This window comes from Trichoderma virens, assembly GCF_000170995.1.
Source record: "Trichoderma virens Gv29-8 chromosome Unknown TRIVIscaffold_3, whole genome shotgun sequence".
Classification (NCBI taxonomy): domain Eukaryota; kingdom Fungi; phylum Ascomycota; class Sordariomycetes; order Hypocreales; family Hypocreaceae; genus Trichoderma; species Trichoderma virens.
In genome coordinates this window covers 1,916,012-1,939,153 of record NW_014013746.1, presented here as the reverse complement: position 1 = coordinate 1,939,153, position 23,142 = coordinate 1,916,012, and the positions used below count along the sequence as shown (strand labels likewise).

Below are 23,142 nucleotides of genomic sequence, written 5' to 3'. Positions count from 1 at the left end.
GCACATTAACTCTTCGGGTGAGTACTTAGAGCTCTGATTGCACCGCCTCACAGTCGCCCTGCAGCACTTCTGCATGAACGCCACAGCCACACCCACGCGACCTTCGCAGCTCGCGTTTCTTGCATCGACGTCACATTAGCAGAACCAAACTTTCCCTTTGTCTTCCCTTGAGTGTTGGAGTAAACAAACCAATCATCTCCTCTTGCTGATGGCCTCTTAATAGCTCTAGAATCAGATCCATCTATTTCTATGATTTGCGTATGTTGCTGCCTGTACCAGATTTAATTGTCCGAAAATGCAGTCCTGGTCTGGCTCCGGCCAGAATGGTGCAAATGACGGGCATAATTCCTGGCAGTCCGGCTACACCTATTCGAACCAAAGCAACCAATTCGATCCCAACCAGGCGTGGTCACAGCCGGCAAGTGAGCAGGCCTCATACCCTCATTTAAACCAGCAGGATCCATCCACGTCCAACTTCTTTGAGGCGTCGCACCAGGGAAATGCCTTTCTTGCAGGAGGCCTTCACTCTGCTGCGTCCAGTCAAGCCCCGTTCCATGCTGGCCATGGCGCTCTTTCTTTGAACCAACAGTACTCGCAGCCGAGCCAAGATGTGATGGACCCTGCCTTCAGTAATATACACCCTGAATTATATGGACACCAGACAAAAGTCAATCTGGGCGGGGATGGATTGGGCCATTTGGGACAGGTTCAGAGCCACCCGCATGCACAGTCTCAGGCATTCGCGCAACATGAGTTTCAGTTCGCTCCCCAGAACGAGCAGCTGTATGATGCGGCTGTTCCGTTCAGCCGCCAGCCTCAGCAAGTGTCGCAGCCAGCTCGTCAGGGAAGCCACACTCCCGTCCAGCAGTTTGATAATTTGCAAGGAGGATTTGCCCAGGGCCATCAGTTTAGACAGGCGCAGCAACCGGTGCCAGTCCAACACCAACAGCAGCAGCAGCCGTATCACCAGGGACAGCCCTTCTCAGCAGCTGTGGGCGGACAGGGCGATCAATACCAGCTAAACAACAACATGGCCTATCAGCAGCCAAATCCACAGTACAGTTCACAGCAAGGATATGCGCCCCAAAAGGCAAATACATATACCACACCCCCTCAGGGCACGCCCGTACAGCAGCCGGCGCAACCGCTTCAGCAACCTTCGGCGCCATCTTCCAACCATCCGACGCTGGCGGCGAATGCTGGTGCTGCTCCAGGTACACAATATGGGGCAGTAACCCAGCAGCCGATTAATAGCGGCCTCGTAACTACATCTACCGCGATTCCTTCCATCCTCCAACCGGTGGTGGAGGCGATGCCAAAGAAAAGAAAGCGCATGACCAAGAGTGCTCCTGAGCCAATAGTCCCAGAGCAGCCTGTATATCCTATAGATCTACCAGTCGAGGCTTTTGCAAGAAGAGGCGATGAAACCGAAATCTTGTCTGTTCCCGTACCTTCAGAGGAAGAGGCGCAACTCATCGCCCAGTTTGCGAAGCGGAACAAGGCTGCACAGATCAAGTATCCTTCTATTAAGGGACTCCCACACCTAGTGTATGAGGGGACTATTAAAATTCCAGGTAAGAAGCTGCCAGGTCCTATGTATCCCCCATCCTCTCTGCACCCCATGTTGAGCTAACATTCGCCTTCACACAGCACCCAAGAGCTATGACAAGCTATCTCCTTGTATTGCACTGCCGCCACGCCACGACCGCCCTGCGATCCCCGAGCTGGGATACCTGCCTTGCGAAATTCAGGGAAAGTTTAGCACTCAATATAGACCCTCTGCGGAAAAGGGCGGCTTGGACGAGCGACGGGAAGAAGCAAGCCAGTTATTGGATGAATTTGATCGCTCTATGAATGCTCTCGGTAAACGCAGGCCAAAATACACCGAGTATCCACGTATGTTGAAGGAAATTGACTCTATATGGTTGTGGCTGCTGCTAACCCATCTGCAGATGCTTTTAAGGAGCAACTCAAATCCGATGAAGCTTCGAAAAACAAGGCGGAAAAGAGGGCCAAGAAAGAACAGGAGGATGACCGAGCAAAGCCGGTATGTACATGTATTTTGTGGACCTGAGTGAGCTTCTTTTACCGCTAACACATACGTCTCTAGATCCGCTCACCCGTCCGCCCAACTGATCCTGCCGAAGCCGCTGCGTGGGATGCTGTTGGAATCGTCCATATTGAGGCTTCTGTTGCTCGTACAAACGCCCTCATCGCTGGCAGAGTTCAGCAGGCTGGTGAATTCTTCATTAAGCTTCGCGGCGAGATGAACAAGGCAAAGTTGGACGTAGATAATGCTGTTAAAAATAAGGTGCCGGAGGCCGAACTTGCGGAGCTAAAGAAGGAGGCCGAGCAGAAGAAGGAAGCTTTCTACCGCGCCCTTGACGTCACCATTGAGCATGCGGACGATAGCGTTTTGGATAATCTTGGTGGCCACCAGAAATTGGTTCTCAGCCTCGTCAACGCCATGATTTCGTCAATCAAGGCAGGCGATTTCTCTGGGAAGCTACCCAAAGCACTGCTGGAGATCTTTACGCACTTTCGCATGACAAGGAAGATTGCCGAGACGACCAACTTTGAAACGGTTAGAAAAAGGTTTGAAGATAAGGGCGATGATGAGGTTAAGGAGATGGCGCGCGAAATTGCTGCGAATATGAAAAAGGTTACCAAAACTACAGAACCAGAAACGGCGACGGGATACACTGGAACCTCTGCGGCTAGCAGAGCGAAAGCCGGCAATAAACTATCTACAGAGGCGGCTTCAGTCAAACGAGGTCGAGACGACGACACGGACTCTCGGACTGTGAAGAAGATTGCGGTGGAGCCTGGTAGCAGCTCTCTTAGCAAGAAGCTGGCCCAGCCGAAGATTCACCCACCAGCCGCATCGAAAATCATTGCACCCAAGGCCCCTTCGTCGATACTACCTGGCAAGGTCCGGCCTGTACCAAAACCAGCGGTCAAGTCAGAGGCAGACAGCCCATCAGCGTCTAGTGATGATAAGAGCAAGGTAGACGTCAAGAAAGCAGTAACAAAGACGGAAGCTGGCAAGCCGGTTGCTACCAAGGTGGAAGCCAAACCCCTCGCGCAAAAGGCATCTTCGGCGCAAAGCGCCAGCGCCTTGTCGGGAATTGCTTCCCTGCTTGACTCGATCAATGCACCCAAAGCGGCTGAAGCTCTTGTTCCAGTAGCCAGAGAGACAAGAGAGTCTGGTACCCCAGAAGCGCCAGAAGAAAAGGCCAAAAGACTTCGTAAGGAGGCTCGCCGAAAGCTTAGGGTCAGCTGGAAGCCTGAATCGGAGCTTGTGCAAGTCAAAATCTTCCACAAGGACGATGAAGAAGACGAAGGCAGGGAGAGCAACATGATACGAGACGCAGCCGACGACCGTTCTGAGGGCATGGTTCTGAAACAGCGCGCAAACGTTGAGGAAGACGAAGATGACGACGACATTCCTTACCAGCCTTGGGAGGAGCCTGTCGAGATGGACTTTTCGGCACTGCCCGACGATGTACGGAGTAAGAACTACGTTACGCGTGGCGGTACGGTGACTTTCACAACGGACGAACAGCAGCGAATCGCAGAGAGAGAACAGAGAGAGCTTATGGCCATCTACACCGACGTCGACGATATTCCTCCAACGCCCAAGTCCCCTATCCCAGAGACGGCAACTACGAATCCCGAAGCCAAGACGGGCTATCTTCCCCGAGAAAATGCCAAGTTTGAAGAAATCCAGCTTAGATGGCGAGATGAACAGCAGTACGGACTCGATGAGGCGCTGCGCTCTGCTATGAAGCGGCTCGACGCCAAAAATAGCCCGTCTAATAAGCTTGACTCTATTCTTGGCCGGCTTCAAGGAGGCGTATCATCATCCGCCTCCTCCTCACAACCTGTATCTTCCGTGCAATCCAGGCAGATATATCACCAGCTTCCGATTCTGTTGGGGCCTGCAGCAGAGGCACTCGTACTTACGGCACTTGAGTCAGACAAGACCAAGGCTTGGCGCGATGCCAACCCTGTTCAATACGGGGATACTGTGCGTCCCTACAACTATACAGACCCTACAGTACGACTTAATGGAAACGCTGTTGAGCACGCTGCGAGGAGCTTGGTCGGCAAGCCGTTTCCTGCCACCTCACCACCAGACTGGCTTTCGTTTGATCAAGAGAGGGTCAGGGAATGGTGGTTCGGATATAACAAGGAGGTGGCGGCCAGGCAGAAGAAAGAGGAAGAAGCACAAGCAAGAGCAGAAGCCGAAGCAAATGCACTCAAGATTGCCGCTGCTACTGCCGCTGCCGCTGCTAACCCACCGAATAACAACCAATCTCAAGACTGGGCGGCGCAATATGCCCAGCAACAGAATATCGCCCCATACATGGCACTCTTGCAACAGATGACTGGCGGGCAGCACCAAGCTATTCCCCAACTTCCATCGACAGCAGCACCGGCGCCATCCCAAATTCCCGACGGTCAACTACAGTCGATTCTCGCAGCCATCAACCAACCTCAACAAGCTGCCGCGGTGCAAGCCGCAAACATTACTAGCTTCCTGAACCCGAACGACCCCTCGTATCAGCAGCTAATGATGCTCACTCAAATGGCGCAAGGCCAGCAGCCGCCTCCTCCTCCGCCACCACCGCCGTCCTTTGGCCATGGTACGGAGCGAGAGCGAGAGCGAGATTGGGATCGAAACGATAATCCGAGAGGAGGCGAGAGAGGGGGTGATCACGGAAAGGAAGGTCGGAAAAAGAAGGGCACGCTGCCACCTCATAAGCCTGCCAACAAGGCTCTTATAGGGACTAAGCCATGCACTTTCTGGCAGCAAGGCAAGTGTGCTCGAGGTGATAAGTGCACCTTTAGACACGGGTGAAAGAAGGCTCCCTTTTTCGTTTCTCTCTTTTTTTCAATTTTCCTTTTCGTTATTCTATCAAGGGAATGTGTCGAGACATACAAAACAAACGTGGCATAAAGCTCGAATATGTTTATCACGGACAGCGGGATAACTGGAAACATGACAGGCGTTGAAGTTTAGAACGGTGGGGAAATGGGGCAATAATCATTCCAACAAACAATTTGGGCGTACCTACGGAGTACATGCCTGTATATTAGATATGAGTCGTTTTATTGCACAACCTTCGGATATTCTTTGTTAAAACAGATATATAGTCTGTGCATATGGAAACACCTTTATGCACGAAGCTTCTTTTTCCTGAGCCACACGTAATAAAAGTGCAATATGGCAAATCACATTCTCCAGGGTCTGACTGCATCCGAAGGTAAACTCAGAAGACAAATGGAGAGCTTCTTTGTTTATGTATCAGTTGAATGAAACGAATTTGCCATATCCCATTCCATTTGAATCGTTTTCCGCCCTTAGCTGGAATATCAGCTAATAAATACGTAGCTTGCATCGTTAAACAAAATAAATGAGTACGATTGTATTTCTCATGAAACCATTTTTCTCGACAGGTCCTAACTTTTTCCTCCTTCTTCTTTCAACTACTCAGCAGCCTCCATCTCCGTGTCCCCGGCGCCAGGCCTCTGAATCAAGCCCCTCAGGCTCAAGTCATAGACAATGTCCTCGACCCTCTTGACCTCGTACTTGACGCTGTCGGCGCGCTTGCGGATGATGTCGTTCTTGAGGTTGAGCAGCTGGAAGCCGGCAAAGAGGTCCTTGACGAAGGCGCTGATGGTGAGGGGCAGCTGGAAGTCGCCGAGGGTGACGGAGTTTGTGGCGAGGCGGGAGAGGTCCTGGGTGAGGTCGACGAGGGAGAGGAGGTACTCTTCTATGGTGATGTGGAAGGCGTCGCGGTCTTTGAGGTTGGTGGGGACTGGGTGGTTGGGAGGTTTGTTGTTAGTTTGCGCAGTTTTTTCTTCTTCTTCTCTCTGTCTTTTTCTTTCTATCTACTGAGGGAGGGTGGGAGAGGGAGGAGGGTTTACCGGAGAAGATGGTGCCGACTTCTTCGAGGGTGAGGAGGCGGCCGATTTCAGCGGGCGAAGAGGCTTCGGATTCAGAAGATTGGGAGGGGAAGCCGCCCAGCCAGGCGCAGTAGATGGCGGTGCCGATGGCGTGCTGCATTGAGCGCGTCCATCTCTGGTTGTACCTGGGGGAAGTGAGTGAGTTGGTGCTTCATTGTGAAGTGAGAGTGGGGGAGGACAAACTTGTAGTATGGGTGCTTGGAGGCGACCGTGTCGAGCTCGCTGATGATGGCGGCTTCTTCTTTGACGGCGGCCTCGACTTGGGAGACTAGCTGGGGGTCTGTGAATGTGAGGGTTAGCATGGAGATGAAATGATGTGATATGGTGAGCATTTACAGCGTGAGCGAGGCGTCGAGTGGACTCGTGAGAGCAGGCCCTGGGCCGTGGCCACGGCTCGATCCAGTCGCTGGATGAGCTGGGACAGAGTATCGCGGATCTGGGTCTCTTCCTCGAGCTTGGCCTCGAGGGAGGCGAAGATGGAGGGGTCGAGGAGAGCTGGTGGAGGGGCAGCCATTGTGTGTGAAGCTTGCTTTGTTTGCTTGTGATGAGATTTTGTGTGGCTGAGATGGTGGTTTGGTCTGGCAAAAAGTTTTTTTCTCCTTTCTTTCTCCTTAGTGGCTGGAGATGTTGGGATCTGTCTGGATGTTTGGGATGGAAATACGGCGGTTGGAGGAGCTACAGATGGATGGATGAGGGCAGAATTTTACGATTTTGGGGAGATGGCGAGGCTGCATCATAACAAGGTTGCATCGAGATTTGATTGGAGCGTGAGGCTACAGCTTTGGAGAGCAGAATCACGCAAAAATCTACCAATATATTTACGACATCAAAACGACAGAGCCAACAGCAGAATTATCTACGAGAAAAAGCAAACTCTTCTTCACTGCCAGGGCAAGCCCCGGCAAGCAATGAAAAGAAGGTCAAGGTCGCGTCGCCTGGAGGCAGTGTAATACCAGGGACACTGTGAGCAGAATCATGCGCAAGCACAGAGGAAACTGCTCCGAGGACAAAAATAAGAATAATCACGATTGGTCTCCTTAGAGACCTTTCAGAGATTAAACTGAAAAGAACAGATACTACACTTGATCTAAGCCAAAAGGCAAAGAGAGCTAAAGAAGAAAGGAAAAAAAGATTCTAAAAAGTGCGCGGGCTGCGAGGACTTTTATAGCAAGGGAGCTGGGCGGTGAGGTGTGGGGCGGCAGAATTGTCAAGTGGGTGGGGATTTGGTTTGATTGGCGTGGTTGGGGCCAAGACAGCAGGCGGGCTGAGCTGCTGCCTGGGTGGTGAGCTTCAGCCGCATAGGCAGGCATCTGCTGTGTTACTGGAGTGTCGAACTGGAGGTTGTAAGTCAACATGTCGAAATTACAGCGATGCCGGCACTCGGGATGAAGGCCATTTTTACAAAGCAGAAAACCATCATGGCCCGCCGCCAAATCCTGTCAACTTGAGCATGTTTTAAGCATGAGTACCAGAAGAGTTTAACTTTCATGGCACATAGGGGATACGGATGCGTGCAGACCATCAACGCGCCTAGAACAGATATCGCCTCTGCCGTAGCGGGAGAGAAATCTTAGCATAGCACAAGCTTTTCCAATAGTATAATCAAACGAATTTTACATTACATCATGGCCCCAAAAGCTGAATATATATCTTTACATCTCCCAGTTTATTCTTCCTCGAGTCGATATCTTGAGAAAATGCCAAACCAAGACAACACTTGCCTCGCACGAGACAGTCAACCAGTTCATCTTCATCGCCACTCCGAAGCTCGACTCTGCTCAAGGACCAGCGATAACCCTCAACTTCCGCTCGTGAACCTGGCTCAATGGAAGCAGAGACATTCACACTCGACTCCTCACGCTATCATTCAGATCCAGAATACAGGCAATCGGTACAGCAACGCTTCGTCGAGGAGCCACAACAAGTGCCGGTAACCGGTGAGGATGGGTTCCATCTGGGCGACTCCGAAGGACCTCACAACATAAGGCGCTATTATAGCGACTACGACTACCGCAAATACGTGCAAGACTACGTGGCTGGGCACACGCAGGTGACCACCTTTGGACGCTACAAGGAGATGAAGGAGCAGCTGCTGAGCGATGCGCGCCGCTTCGATCATCTGCCCGTGCCGGGCGCCACCTACTGGTACATCCAGGATGCTCAAGGCGGCACCGTGAGGGTTCCTGACTTTACGCAGCGCATTTATGCCCAGCAGCTGAACCGGAGGATTGACGAGCACAACAAGGCCCAGGATGAAAAAGCTCCGCCGCCTATGGGGGACGTCTTGCTTGGCTTTGACGTCCTCAAGTTTGCTAAAGGGGATGCCCACGCCCCCGAGTACACTTTTTTGATGCAGCAATTTAACTTCAGGCGTGAGGAGCTTGCGGCTCACTTGGTGCAATTCAAGTCGGCCTACACTTCAGCCACAGAGCCAGCTGGGCGGACTGGCGCAGTGTTCCAGGCCACTCAACGACTCAACGATGCAATGAAAAGAGACAAGAGACCCTTTCGGTGGAAATTTTCATGGTTGCCTGGGAAAGATACCCAACTCATCCATCAAGGTACACGATGAAGTCCCATTTGATATGGATCTTCCGGAGAATCGTGGCGTCCGAAACACTATCAAACGCAAGCCCGTGGTTGAGCATCATCCGCCCGCAAGTCCCTTACCACAGGATGGCAATAGTCACGACTCGCCTTTGGCTGCTGTGAATCCGCTGCTGGGCGTCGACCGCGCAGATGCGCGCCCTGCGTTTGGCGGTGCTGATGCACATCGCCTGGGACTGAAGCGACCTGGGCCAGACGTTCCACGACATTGGCGAACAGAAGAAGAAGTACGAGCAGATCCTTACCATATTGACCCTGTGGATCCAAGGACCTTTGCACAAATCCCAACGGTTCCTGAGTCTCACTTTGTAGATCCTCTGGGAATCACTATCCCCGGGGTTCAGGAGGCCAAGCCATGCTCACGGTTTCGTCACCCTATCACTCAATGGCCCATGCATGACTGGCCGGAATTCACGACGATGCTGGCAGCTCATGGCTTAACCTATGACGATTTCCGTATTCTGCGCCGAGGCGTTGTGTACATCCAGGAGGAGGGCATACGCGGGAGAAAGCCCTTTGCAAAGTCACTGCACCAGATGAAGGCGTTTCTGCAAGGCGTGACACAAAACCTCCAGCGTCGTGGCTTGCACCTCGAAGTGGCCGTGGGCAGCGGCAATGGCCTACCTGCCTGGCAATACTGGTATTTGAATGTTTTCCACGTCTTCGTGGGCGGTAGTCGGCCTCCCCGTCTGGGGGATAGTCGCCAAGATCCCGAGGATCTTGCGCCTCTCTTTCGACAGGTGCCTGGGTTATCAGCTGATAATAATCTTCTCATGGCAACATTACTGGCCGTTGCAAGCCCAGTGACTCCTGGGCTCTATAGGGTGCGTGGCTTCAATGCCGGGTTAGATTTTGCGAAGACGCAACTTGGCCACATGTATCAAACGGTGCCGGACGCTCCTCGCGATGCCATCAACGAGACGCTCGCTGGCTTGCGTGAGTTTGACAACGGTGGCACCAATCTGGTGACGCAGCAAGAACTAGTCAAACTACTCCAGCTCGCCGGCGTCCCAAATGCGCTGCGTGCCAGTTGCCTGGGGCAGCCTCGAAAGACGCTTTTCGAAGATGGTCCAGAAACGCTTGTCTCGCCCGAGGCTCAAGGTTATGCCGATGAGGCTACCTTTAAAAGGCGCCCCAACGGTTGGCTGATCTACCCAGAGGAGATTCCCTTCGCGTTGAATACCGCGGCCCCCGAGTCTCTCAAGCGCCGCGGCATGACGCAGATTGACATGGATCTCATCCAAGAGCGCATGAATCTCTTCCAGCAAGAGTATGTAAAGAAATTCACAATCATCTTTTGGCTTACGCTGGGACTAGGAATGCTTGCCATTCCGTATTTACTGAAAAGGAAGAGGAAGGCAATCACTGCCTATTTGGACTCAGAGGTCAACCCCGTTTTTGCGGCGCATGGGATTTATGTATCAGTCGGCAAGGACGATGACCCGTGCTACCCTGCGTTGACTGTAATTTTAAGGTGACCACTTTGGCGGGCCTATGTGTCGGTTCCATGGCTGTCTGATAGCATCACGCAAGCTATGATTTCCCTTGCCCGGTTCTTCGGTGTAGATGAATTAAGATTGCCACGCCTGTCATTCACAGAAGTGGCAGAATGTTGTGTAATTTGGGCTCTACTGTACACTGTACTATATTTTCACAAAATCATGTGTTAAAAGCGTCCTGCCTCATCTCCAATTGCCCAAGTTGGACCAGTCAGTTTGTGACGACCAAAAATCTCGATTGCATCGCGCACAGTCCACTTCTTCCAGTCTGCATCCGCATGGCGGCCATACCACTCAGCAGCGAAATCCCACACTTGCTTGATTGGACGCACATCTCCCTTTGCGATCCCTCTACTAGCACACCACTCGTCCACTTCGGCCTCATTGCGGAATAGCAGCTGGACCGAGCAGGTGTAGATGACGTTGTCCCAGACCTTGGTCATGGGGACTGGAAAGTGAACCACAAAGTCCGCGTCCGCGTCCACCAGCTGTCCATCCCGAGCCGTGATGGTCACTTCATCGCCGATGGCGCCGGTCCTTGTCGTGAAGGTCGAGGTACCTCCTAAGAGGTGCATCACTCCGAATGAGCACCAGGCACAGTTCCCCCACCACTTGCGATCGCCTGATGATACGATGCAGGTTGTGGGCGCTGCTGAGAACGGGTGGGCAACCCACACCTCGTCGGATTTGGGGTGCAGCACAACGCCATGATAATCTGCCAGAGCTCGCAGGGCTTGCCGTGTCGTACCTACATCGCTTTCGAAGCGAGTGGCGATCTCGCTAACAGTGGGAGCACGTTGGTTGTTGAGAAAGGAAGAGATGATGAACTCGTGCAAGCTGGAGTGGTCCATGATGACAAAGCCTGCTTACGTACGTGACTTTGGAGTATTTCGACGCTCGTAGACTTGACCTGGATGGGATGCGGCAAGATGGGCTCTATTATACTCCCTAGTCTGTATTCCTATTTAGTAGATTCTTACGTACAATGCATAATGTAAGCCCGAAGCCGGTCAACCGATTCCGTGTGCCGTTGAAAGGCGCGCCCAAGGGCTGGAATAGAGTGGAGAGCTTCACTCCATTGTATGGATTGTTTATTAATCAATGGTGTGGTGTATCTTGACCTCAGATGGAGGTTCATTGTAACAGGACGGCTATTTTTCTCCCAATTGTAGCTGATGAGAATATGTATTATTGTTTTTGTGTGTGATATTTGTGTTACGTATGGCATCTACAGAGAACATCTATCTGAAATATTGCAAATATAATAGCTGTATTGGGATGAAAGGCACGTCTACAGGCACGTCCACTCTAGAGTCGATGAACCCTCCCGCCAATGGGTAGGTACACACGGAATACTTGGAAGCGAAATTGCGTGCTTGGGCTAAAAATATCGGCGCAAGCTTCTTCCGCACGTACCTCTTTCTGCCTCACCTTTGTGCAACCAGCAGACTGGGGGCAAACACTGGGGAAGATTCTCGAATTCCAGCCAATGTACGAGTGGCAGCCATGTGGGAACCAAAATCCAAATCCAAATCTACAACGGGCCGCTCCTTAGCACCGACAATCATCAGCATTTGTCTGCAGATGATGCGAAAGTGGGAATGCGACTTTTTGCAGGCTTCTGCAGGCCACAATCCGTTTTCTTCTCCAAGGAGCTGAAACCATGCATCTGAAGACCAGTTGTTCAGCTTTCTCATGGCTTCGACGCGCCAAGGAGTCTCCATCTTCTCACCTGATAGCTGAACGGATACCTGCATGCATCGCTGCAAAGGCGACGAATCATCGAGTCCTCCTCTCTGCATCCTTCTGCAAGGCACCAGATCCCAGTTGCCACTTTCCACTATCGCCTCGCCTGTGTAATGAGCATACAAAACCTAGAATTTCCAATGGAAGGGCACCTGATATGAGTCTGAAAGGCTGCAGAACGCGATCCAATACAGGGGGGACAATATCATGGCTTAGTATTGTCCCGGTGCGGCAGCCTTGCCAGCTACAGGTTCAATATATAGTGAGGCTGGAATAATCGAGTGTAACAAACGCCAAGAGAGGTACGTATATTTGGGCATTGATATATTGGTGTCATGTGAACCGAGTCTATCAATATTGATCAGGTTCTCGTAATGATCACTGGATATTCATTTGTTCTTGGTTGCATTCGATATCTTCATCTGCAACGCACTTTGCTGTCCAAGACATCGGCTTCGTCAAACATCTCTTTTCGTGCTGCGCTTTGTTGAAAGTCCTCAAGATGAAAGCACGTCTACTATTTCTGGCCTTCAATGCCTTGGCCATGGCAACTCCAATGGCGAAACCACCGCTTGGAACTCTGAAAGGGGTCCAGCCGATTCAATCTGGAAAAATCTCCATCGCCTTGCAACCAGAATGCCGTGAACTCCTGGAACAGACGCTCCATTACCTCTCCGACCCTTCAAGCCGGCGATACGGGCAATATCTTGGTCGCGAAGAAGCCAAAGCCCTGCTCCGTCCTCGGCAAGACTCCACTGATGCCGTGAAAGGATGGCTGTCTCAGGCTGGTATCCCTGCCATTGATATTCAGAGTGATGGCCAATTCATCAATGTCCAGGTCATGGCTGAGCAGGCCCGAGCTCTGCTGGGCACCGGTTACAACTCAACTCTCGGCATACAAACAATACCGATCTCCTCTCTGCCTAAAGATATTGAGAGCCATGTAATGACCATTCATTATGCTCCGGTCCAAACACGGGCGGCATGTCCTGTGGGCAATTCGACATCATGCACAACTCCAAATCCCAAGCAAGACCATCTTGACCAGACTAGGACAGAGATGGTTACTGATTGGGAAGAATGCAAGTCAAGAATCACCCCTAACTGCTTGAAAAAGTTGTACCATGTCGATGGTTATCGGGCGCGACATGTGAACAAGAATCGTTTTGGTATCGTCGGTTTCACTGGGGTAAGTGGTGTCAAAACGCACACACTCTCTGTCATTTTTAAACGGTGGTGCTAATGATATGCCATCAGCAAGCAGCTCAGTACGATCAACTCAGCGCATTCCTCGACGATTTTGCACCCTATGCTGCCAATGCCAACTTCTCAGTCGAATCAGTAAATGGAGGAGAGAACCCCCAGGGAAGAAATGAACCAACAGGCGAGGCCAATGTGGATATACAGTATGCTGTTTCGATGGCATACGATGTCCCTGTGCGCTTCTACGCAACTGGTGGTGCAAACCACGATATCATTCCAGACTTGGAGTAAGTTTGGTTTCATTTCATGCCTAATTCGAGAGATACTAATACGAGTTATCACAGCTTGTCCGATACAGATAATCAGGCGCTTGAGCCCTACCTCGAGTTCGCCAGCCATCTCCTGAGTCTCGACGACGACGAGCTCCCCAAGGTGGTATCCATCTCATACGGGGCCAACGAACAGCTGTTTCCCAGATCATACGCCCAGCAAGTCTGCGACATGTTTGGACAGCTCGGTACCCGCGGTGTCTCCATTGTTGTAGCTTCCGGTAATCTCGGTCCCGGCGTGTCATGCCAATCAAATGACGGCACGAAAAGACCAAAGTTTATGCCCTCGTTTCCCGCAACGTGCCCTTATGTGACAAGTGTAGGGGCTACTTACGGAATTAACCCCGAAATAGCAGTCAACTTCTCGTCGGGTGGCTTCTCCGATTATTTTATCCGTCCGCAATGGCAGGATGAAGCTATTGAGGGCTATCTCAAGCTACATGGAAGAGAGTGGAAGGGCTACTACAATCCTCATGGTAGAGGATTTCCTGATGTAGCGGCCCAGGGAGTAAATTATCGGTTCTGGAGCCATGGAAATGAGGACTCGGCATCCGGTACAAGGTGTGTTTCTGTCTTTTTGTAATGTTACCTTGTTGCTAAGGAGCTTGATATGACTAACACATGGCGTAGTGTCTCTTCGCCTGTCTTTGCAGCTCTCATTGCTCTGCTCAACGATAATCGGACCAAGAACGGATTACCATCCATGGGATTCCTGAACCCGTGGATCTACAGCATTGGTAGTCATGCATTCACAGAGTATGTTGCAATTGGTTTCCATTCTCCCTTTCAATACGCTACAGTATGCTGACTTCTACATGATAGTATTACCGAGTCCAAGTCATTGGGATGCTCTGGCCGCAGCGTTATAGGTCTTGAATCGCCCGTGATTCCCAACGCAGGCTGGGACGCCGTGCCAGGATGGGATCCGGTGACAGGATGGGGTACGCCGTTGTTTGATCGACTAATGAATTTGTCTTATTAGTAGGAGCCGATCGGATTAGAGAAGAATTGGTTGGGGATTGAGAATGGATGAAGCACCGGTGATCGGCGGGGCAAAATATATAGTTAGTCTTACTATCGCGTACTCACAGAATGATCATTAGAAGGAAATATCTCGAAGCGGAAAGATTCTGCCGTGCATAGGCCATTGGGCCTGCTGAATATGCACCTTTACAAAGTTATAGATGGGGATCACCGGAGGGAGTGTTCAAAACATCACCAACACTACGAACAAGGCTTCCTCCTCGCCATATGGTAATTTAACATAAACTTGGCAGCTTATCAGCAAGACTCGTACAGCACAGGAAACGAACATGAGATGGTCCCCAATTTAAAAGATTCATATATATTGTTCTAGATAGATCAGTATCTTTTCCACCTTCTGTACTAGGGCGTTGCGAGTTCGAGGCGAGTTCGAGTTGCTCCAAAAGACGAGGCTGTACAGTGTGAACGGAGACAAAATGACCCCGGTGTAAGTGGGAAAAGCAGCAATTGAGCGAATGAAAAGCCGCAAACGCCATGCCAGGGGTTGGGGGGGCTAATGTGCCAGCTAGGTATTCTGAACCAGCGGTGTGAGGTTCATCTTCACAGCAATTTTAAGCCCCCCCGAAGCCTTGTCTCCCAACCTTTTTTTTTCTTATCTCGATTTGCTCCAACTACTATGGCGTCATTTGATGTACACCAAATGCATGATTTCACAGTATTGTTAAGCCCTCCCGAAGGCTTCTCCACTGAATGCAGACAGACTGAAGATGTAAAAATGCTGTGAAGGCCATCCCCCATAGACGCTGTGAGTTTCATCTCGGTATCTGAAATATTTGCTGCATGTCTTGTGAGACTTAAAATGCTGTGAATATTACGCATATGCGGTTCGGATGTAGGACGGGCGGGGGATGAAAGCTTCGAGTGAGGTTAAAATTGCTGTGAAGCAAGTTGTCAGGGTCCCTTTGTAACAACAAATAATCTCCTTGAGTTCATCACCTGAGCCACGACTGCTACTGTCTACTGTCATTGCGGAGTACTTGCAGTAGTATCATTGTGAGAAGCGTACCTACTATAAGATCTACTGCAAGCAAGGGAAAAGGCTTCAATAAGGCTCAAGCATGCTGTGGTAAGTGCGCCAAAGACATCCGTTTGTTTTTATTGTTACCTTGATTCAAAAGCCGACACGACCTGCTATGGCTATGTGTTTACTTTAGTTCAGCATGATGGCTGAGCTGCGTTGAATGGGCGTTGTAGAGACATGTTGGGGATATGGGCTTTGGGAGGACTTAAAATATTGTAAAGAGTGCAGACGGAATCATATTATGGCAAGCCGCTCATCTGCTTTAGTTTTGTCCGTTCAAATGCTGATACGGAATCAACTATGAATCAGGTCAGAGATGAAACCTCGGGAGGGCTTAAGATTGCTGTGAAAAAATCGACGCTTGTGCATGCATGTCGCACTAGGCATGTAGCTGTGATGACGGCGAATGGGCGGCAGATGAAGCCCTGGGTGAGGTTAAAAATGCTGTGAATGTTCTTTCAGCTGGGCAGGGGGGTTTCGGTTGAGACTGGAGGAGATGAGACCTCGGGAGAGGTTAAAAATGCTGTGCAAAAGACCGGCAGTCCCGTTGCGGGGATGTGGCCCCGCGTGTGGCCATACACGACAGCGTGTGTGCGAAGTGCAAACAAACACTAATTTGGCTAAATGGAATGAACCCAGAGGCAAGGCCATAGAAATGCTGGAAAATACTGTTGCAAGCGAGCTGATTGTGCCCTTGTTTGCGCGCAACGCGAATTGACATGGAATCGTGTAGCAGGCTGGAAATGGCGGATCTCGAAGCACATCCCGGCCGAAAATCTTTTCCGCACGACAATTGAAGCTGAAAATCTACATACTATATATGCTGTTAAGATGTCGGTGTTGAGCCTGTGAGATCCTCCATGCAAGGTTGTAAAAGAGACGACTACCTGGAAAGAAGCAATTCACCCACCACATGACAATTCGGCATAATCTCAAAGCACCATTAACAATGCTCGAGAGGTATCAAATAGCTGTTAGTATCAATGAACTAGTATATCATTTTAGTTGTTTTTCTTCCTCTTTGGCGGCTGCTTTCTGTGGAGTTTGTTCACCATGTGCATCTCTTTACACTCCTCTGTAAAGTACTCAGCAAGGCCGTGAGAGAGCTTACCTATGGCGTGACGAGAGAGCCGCAGAACCGAGTAGGTAAGGGAGAAGGCTCAGAGGTGATTTGAGCTTGCGATTCAAAACCTGACACAACTTCGGGCTTTTGCAATTACATCTGTAAGCCTCCGCCCAAAGATTCTGTGCACAGGAACCACTGTGTACCTGTAAGTACATGCCTAGAAGGTAAGAAAGGCGGCGGCAGGTGAGTTACTAGTAAGTTGGGGGGTTTTGTAGGAGAGGATTGTATAGGTACATGGGCATACTGTACGTGGCTGTGGGTACCATTCTTTGGTTGAATATGGTAGTCAAGCTGCATCTGGATACAAGGCGTTGAGTGAGATTAAGATGCTGTGGATGTTCGAAATGGGACGAGCGCCCCCCTAGAATGCTGGTGAACTCCATTAGACAAGAAGGACGTAGAAAACACAGCTAGGTGGCTCCTAAATTGTCCAGTGGCTCCCCTTGTAGACAATGTTACAAAATGTGTACGATATTTGGAGAGAAGAAACGGTGGTGACTACTCATCTATCATCACGGCTAACTAGACATGGGCTCAAAATGCCATCAATGGGAGCATGTACAAAACGGGAAGATTTATGGCTGTTATTTCAGTGTTTTTGCAATCCCCTTTCCATCCGCAATAAAACCTCAGGGGAGTTTAGAAATGCCGTAAACCGCCGCCAAATAGGTCAAACAGAAGAAGAAAAAGGATGGCAGGGGCTACATCAGCTGTTTGGAGCGTACTCACCTGTAGTCAATCGCGGAGTGCGTTGCCGCCTCTCCTTTTTATTTTCACCATATGTAAGAACCCGAGTCCTTGGGGGGCTTGAATATACCGTGAAAAGAGGGCCTCACAACATGATTCAACTACAAATCGGCAATGGTTACAGAGATGCAATATTCACTACGAACAAAGAGAAATGGGCCTTCTGGACGGCTGAACAATGCCATGTAAGAGATCCACGGTTGCGAGTTTGCACAGCTGCGTCGCGCTTGACAAGCATAACCGGGACTTAATCCTATCTCATCTCATGAAATCTTTGTCCATGTGTCTTGCGGGGCTAAGATGTTGTAAATGCCCTCTCCCTAGAGCCTGACTACAGCAAAAGTCGCAGAGCTGCAAAGCCGCAAAGTCCTGGACTCTATTGCAATGAACGGAGGGAGATGGCATTCTGGGGGGCTTGGAAAACGACATGCATTAGGCCACCGGAAAAAAAGGCAACAGGTGGCGAACCATTTGTTTTTCACAGCATTTTTAACCTCTCCCAAGGCCTCATACATGTAGGCCACATGGACTGTACGACAAAAGCCACATTGGTTGATTGAGCAGAGTGGTCAAGCTGCATCCAATCGAAGCGAACTCGTACAAATATGGCTCTGACAGCACCGGCTTATGCCCAAGCTGCTTCAAGCAGGAGAGAAAGCCTCGAGGGCCTTCCCCAAGTTGTAAAAATTTCCGTGCTATCTCGGTTCAAAAGCCAACACCACTTGGTATGGCCAATTTGTGTGCTGACAAAAGCTACTTTTGTTGAACCGGGTGGTCACGTCGCATCAGGTCAAAATCGCAGAATCAGGCTGTAGACAAGGTCTTGGGAGGAATTAAAATTGCTGTGAAGGGGGGCGGCGGAGGAGGATGATGACATGCACCAACACTCTCATGGGTCTACAAACTGCGGCCAAGAACAACAGAAACCGAATCAAGTGTCTGGATTCCATTATATTGTAATGGAGGTCTTTCTGCACGGACCCATTCTATGGCGTAAAGTGGGTAGTGCAGCACAGAGAGCAGATTCTGGTTCCTCACATGAGCTATCTATCCACAGTAACATTTGTTGATTCCCGAGTGAATGAACCTGAAAGTTATTCCCAAAATGAAGCATCTCTATGGAGATTCGCATGTAGTTGTCGCTCACTTAGGTACTATATGTAACTTCGTGAACACAGACAATTGTCCACGTGATATCATTGATTAGGCAACCCGTCTAACACTGCCTCAAAATGAAGAGTTGCCTACCACTGTCGACGCTCAAATACACCCAATTGTTGGGATTGCATTGTCGTAACAGAAGATGAGAAAGGAGACGCCTGCGGATCATATTCGAGCCAAGCGCAGATTCTCTCCGAGCGCATACTCTGCTATTGGATTTAATTTGGTTCTAAGTTTGGCTAACATTGAGATATGAATAATGTGACGGCCTAGAACAGCATCTTATCGTTAATACCTTATTCTATTCTCGATCTCAATAGGCTTGGTCTTCAGATACACAAGACCTATATCAAAATTACAAGACGGATAAGAGAACACCACAGGATGCCGATGAGGTACAAGCCACTACGACAGGGGCGTGTCGAGATCCGCCTATTGGAGTTGGTGTCAACAAAAGACGCAACTAGGCTCTGCTTTCGGCTGCATCGAACAAGGATAGAAGACGCCCCGAGATTCTGGGCATTGTCATATGCATGGGGAGATGGCAAGGACAAGTTGCCCATCTTTATCGACAACCACACGTTCTTCATATCTCGCAGTTTATGGATGATATTATGGAACCATATAAGGCTTATCGAACACGTCCTTGAGCACAAACTGGACGTACCAAACTACGAGGTCCGGTATTTATGGGTGGACTCTATCTGCATCAATCAAGATGATTTAGAGGAACGTCGTCAGCAGGTCCTAATAATGGACAGGATTTATAGTAAGGGAATAGTCGGCGTATTCATCGATAATGATGACAAGGCGGTCGCTCATACTATAGCTGCTCTTTCGTCTAAATACGGCTCTACGCAAAATGGACTGGGTCCACCCAAACGTGCATATGGTGCACATCCGGAAGAGAATCAAATCAGCATTTCAGAGATGGAGTGGAGCGCTCTACATAACTTCTTTTCGAAAGCGTGGTTCAAACGCGTGTGGGTAATTCAAGAGTTCTTTCTGTCCAAGTTGCAGGACAGTATGATGCAAATACACACGCTTTCTCTTCAACATCTCAATGTGTATCTTTTGGCAACTCGGGTGTTCGAGACACATCCGCAAGGTCTCACAGGCTCCCAGAAGGCAGAAATGTTTCAGGGAATTAAAGAGTACATGTCTCTGATGGAATTAAAGATTGACCTCCAGCAAAATCTCCATAACAAACGCCCCCCTGGTATTTTTCTCACCCTCCTCTGGATGTTTAGAGATAGGTTATCGACAGATCCGAGAGACAAGATCTACGCATTACTCGGGTTGTTTCAGAGCTTAGAAGCGGAAGTTCCCTCCAGTTCTCTTGCCAGTCCTGCAGAACTCGACATCAACCACGTTATTGTTGACTATGGAGCCGAAGTAGAGAATGTCTATGCTAGTGTGGTCAGAGCCATGGTCTTGGGCACCCAGTCCCTGAATATTCTATGTGCTTGTCAGACGCCAAGTACCCTAAAGAGGTCCTGGATTCCGAATTGGGCAGAGTCATGGCAGCGATTCAGCCTCCTGACTCGCAATGTACATCGACATCTGGGGCCGCCTGGCAAACCACAAAATCGTCAATTTTACAGAGCCTCGGCCTCTCGTGTTGCATCGGCTACATTTTCTAATGATCTTGAAAGGCTTACAGTCACCAGAATTTGTCATGGCCGGATCATACATTTGATAGAGCCCCCTCCGTGCACACAACTGAAGGACGCACCCTCTCTTCACTGGCTAATATCGGCGCTCGACAATCTACCCGCGAATATCCAACAGTTGATAGCCGATGCTTACAACCAATTCCACCATTCGGTAGATTCGGATTCAGGAGCTTTCATAGATCATATTATCGCAGACTGGGCTAATGGTATGACTGGTGGGTTGGCTTACGTGGATGAATCCCGCGCATATAACCCTGCGTACTATTATGAGAACATGGATCTCGACTGGCATGACCTAGCGCGGACGTATATACGCAGAGGGAAAGATGGAAGTGATGAAGCTTCTCGGGACTTGAGGTTTTACCAACTCGCTCACAAGCGGAAGTTATTCGTGGACGAGACTGGACACTTTGGTCTGACATCTGACTTTACAGAGGTAGGTGACATAGTAAGTATTCTTTTTGGATGTGATGTTCCAGTTATACTTCGACCATTAGGCGAAGACAAGTATTCAGTCATTGGGGAAGCTTATGTTCATCACCTTATGAATGGTGAGGCCCTTGATGCTTACGAGCGAGGCGATTCACACTTGGTGGCTTTTACTTTAATATAACACCCTCTGCGCAACATAAACACTGTAAATCAAGGCATGATGGTTCTCTAGCTAAATATAGGGAATGACTATTCAGCATCCCACGTTCACTATCCAGCATCCCGTTCTTAAATTTAAAGCGGCATAGGTAGTAATAATGACAGATAGTAGAAGAAAATATAGATAATAGCAGAAAGTAGCGATAGTAGTAGAAAGTAACGGTAGTAGAAAGTAACGGTAGTAGCAGAAAGTAACGGTAGTAGTAGAAAGCAGCGGTAGTAGTAGAGAGTAGCGGTAGTAGAAGAAAATATAGCTAGTAGCAGAAGGTAGAGGTAGTAGCAGAAAGTAGCGGTAGTAGAAGATACTCCAGGAACCGTATATATATTTAAGTGATACTGATAAGAAAGATCTTTATTCTACGTTATTTATTCGCTAGGTACTCATTTTTTAATCGCTGTGGTGCTGGATAGCCAACTTGGGGTGCTGAATAGCCCTTCCCTAAATATAATGACCAAACTGTATTAAAACAAAATTGCGAGTTCAAGATTTGGGAATAGTACCCAATATCAACAAAGCAATGTATAAGTTTAGATACCCCTCCCTCAGCGGCTTTTATTTCAGCAGGTTGTAATGTCTCTTTTCCATCCACTACATAGCATCGAGTGAACTACAGATGCTGTGAAATTAACGCTACCGCTTTTACCCCTGTTCTCGAGCACGCAAGTACCGCCGTAGCACTGCAACAAGGCTGGAAGCGAGGTCCGGGGAGGGCTTAAAAATGCTGTGAAAAGAATGAGGGTGTAGGGGACCCCGGGATAGTAGAACTGACATGGAACTGTAAAGAATAGTACGGAGTACGAGCAGGCTGGATCCCTACAAGGCCCGGGGAGGGCTTAAATTTGCTGTGAATGTACGGAGTGCATCCGACCCCCTGCAGCATGACCTACAACCTGATCCTACAAGAGAATCCCCGCCTCGAGAGAGGTTAAAAATGCTGTGAAAAGTAGTAGCGGCATTGTCTCACCGAATATATACTAGATTCAGGCTTCAATTGGTCCACGACAGCACACACCCTTGTAACCACCTTCACAGCATTTCTAGGCTCTCCCAACGCCTTGGAGGGTTCTAGCTTTATTGGTAGGACCTATACTAGCGCACCTCTTTATGCTTCATGATGTCATGACCAATATTTCACAGCATTTTTAAACCCTCCCAAGGCCTTGTAGCTACAAATTGCACCCATGTACACCAAAGGTCCGCCGCCACACTTGCTAAACGTCACATCCAAACTCCATGAAATCACAATCATGATTCAGATGATTGGGAGCAGTAGCTATCGAGACGGTTTACAAATGCTGTAAAATGACCGCACATTCTTCCTTTTCGAGGAGACAGGCTGGAATCAACGCTTTGGGAGAATTAAAAATGCTGTGAAAGGACTCCACAAAAGGGCTGAATATATACCACACTGGAACACGCGCAAATAAGTTGGAGGCAAGACCTCGGGGAAGGTTAAAAATGCTGTGAAAGGACTCCACAGGACGACCAGATTCCTGGTCTTCTTCCCAAAATGTATACCACGCTGTAGGAATTACTGCAACCAGGCTTGTCATAGACAACGATGCCACTCGAATCAAACACAAGAGCCAAACAATATCAAATTCCAATCACAAGTTTGAAGTTTAGGAATAGTACTCAATATTCATAAAGCAATATACAATTTTAGATACCTCTCCCTCGGTGGCTTTTCTTTCAGTGCATTATCATCTCGCTTTCCATCAACGCACTACATAGCCTCAAGTGAACTTGAGAATACTGAGAAATATATCACTATACCGGATATGCCCTTCATTTTGCTCTGCATATGCTAATACCGCCATGACAACCGTATTGCGAAAAGGCTGGAAACGAGGTCTGGGGAGAGCCTAAAAATGCTGTGTAACAGACGCGCGACGTCAGCAGAGCCGCAACATGAACTAGCGCGTCCGTTTCACAGCATTTTTAAGCCCTCCCCAGACCTCGTTTTCCAGCCTTTTCGCAAGCATAGACGTGCATACTATGGAACTACAAAGTATGAGCATGGTGGATCATTACAAGGCCCCGGGAGGGCTTAAGATTGCTGTGAAAGAAAGCCCGATACCCTTGCCCAATGTTATCTGTAAGTTAATCTTGCATCCAGAATATCTAGCAAGGTAATAGGTCCATGCCGATATGGAACTATAAATAGGCTGGAGACGAGGCCTCGGGGGAGCGTAAAATTGCTGTGCTTCGATCCCATGTGAACAAATCTTTCTTGTCTCCCGTCTTGTCTCCCAAGATACAAACTCACATGGCTCTACACACTGCATGCGAGTATGTCGAGGGCACGACGTCCCTCAACCCAGACATTAAAACGAAACTGCATCAAATCACAACCAC

The 23,142-nt window shown here is 49.4% G+C and overlaps 6 protein-coding genes across 6 annotated transcripts; 4 read left to right on the top strand and 2 right to left on the bottom strand.

The window, feature by feature from the left end:
• Window positions 1–295: 295 nt before the first annotated feature.
• On the top strand, window positions 296–4,858 carry TRIVIDRAFT_122424 (uncharacterized protein; the record flags this gene model as incomplete). The annotated part of the gene is made up of 5 exons (XM_014104404.1): window positions 296–1,574; window positions 1,651–1,896; window positions 1,953–2,047; window positions 2,111–3,013; window positions 3,050–4,858. Coding segments are annotated over 5 exons (4,332 nt in total), but the record flags the coding sequence as incomplete, so codon positions are not given.
• A 422-nt stretch (window positions 4,859–5,280) lies between these two features.
• On the bottom strand, window positions 5,281–6,624 carry TRIVIDRAFT_72774 (uncharacterized protein; the record flags this gene model as incomplete). The annotated part of the gene is made up of 4 exons (XM_014104403.1): window positions 5,281–5,825; window positions 5,935–6,098; window positions 6,157–6,253; window positions 6,310–6,624. 4 exons carry the CDS (start codon window positions 6,485–6,487, stop codon window positions 5,494–5,496), a joined length of 771 nt encoding a protein of 256 aa, XP_013959878.1.
• Window positions 6,625–7,798: 1,174 nt separating this feature from the next.
• Window positions 7,799–10,058, top strand: TRIVIDRAFT_198622 (uncharacterized protein; the record flags this gene model as incomplete). Its single annotated transcript, XM_014104402.1, has 2 exons — window positions 7,799–8,425; window positions 8,535–10,058. 2 exons carry the CDS (start codon window positions 7,799–7,801, stop codon window positions 10,056–10,058), a joined length of 2,151 nt encoding a protein of 716 aa, XP_013959877.1.
• A 188-nt stretch (window positions 10,059–10,246) lies between these two features.
• Window positions 10,247–10,930, bottom strand: TRIVIDRAFT_32960 (uncharacterized protein; the record flags this gene model as incomplete). The annotated part of the gene is made up of 1 exon (XM_014104401.1): window positions 10,247–10,930. One exon carries the CDS (start codon window positions 10,928–10,930, stop codon window positions 10,247–10,249), a length of 684 nt encoding a protein of 227 aa, XP_013959876.1.
• A 1,397-nt stretch (window positions 10,931–12,327) lies between these two features.
• TRIVIDRAFT_31861 (uncharacterized protein) lies at window positions 12,328–14,339 on the top strand (the record flags this gene model as incomplete). The annotated part of the gene is made up of 6 exons (XM_014104400.1): window positions 12,328–12,792; window positions 12,874–13,014; window positions 13,083–13,315; window positions 13,373–13,918; window positions 13,988–14,113; window positions 14,180–14,339. The coding sequence occupies 6 exons, from the start codon at window positions 12,328–12,330 to the stop codon at window positions 14,337–14,339; spliced, it is 1,671 nt and encodes a 556-aa protein (XP_013959875.1).
• A 4,501-nt stretch (window positions 14,340–18,840) lies between these two features.
• On the top strand, window positions 18,841–20,680 carry TRIVIDRAFT_62340 (uncharacterized protein; the record flags this gene model as incomplete). The annotated part of the gene is made up of 2 exons (XM_014104399.1): window positions 18,841–20,580; window positions 20,630–20,680. The coding sequence occupies 2 exons, from the start codon at window positions 18,841–18,843 to the stop codon at window positions 20,678–20,680; spliced, it is 1,791 nt and encodes a 596-aa protein (XP_013959874.1).
• Between the last annotated feature and the right edge of the window lie 2,462 nt (window positions 20,681–23,142).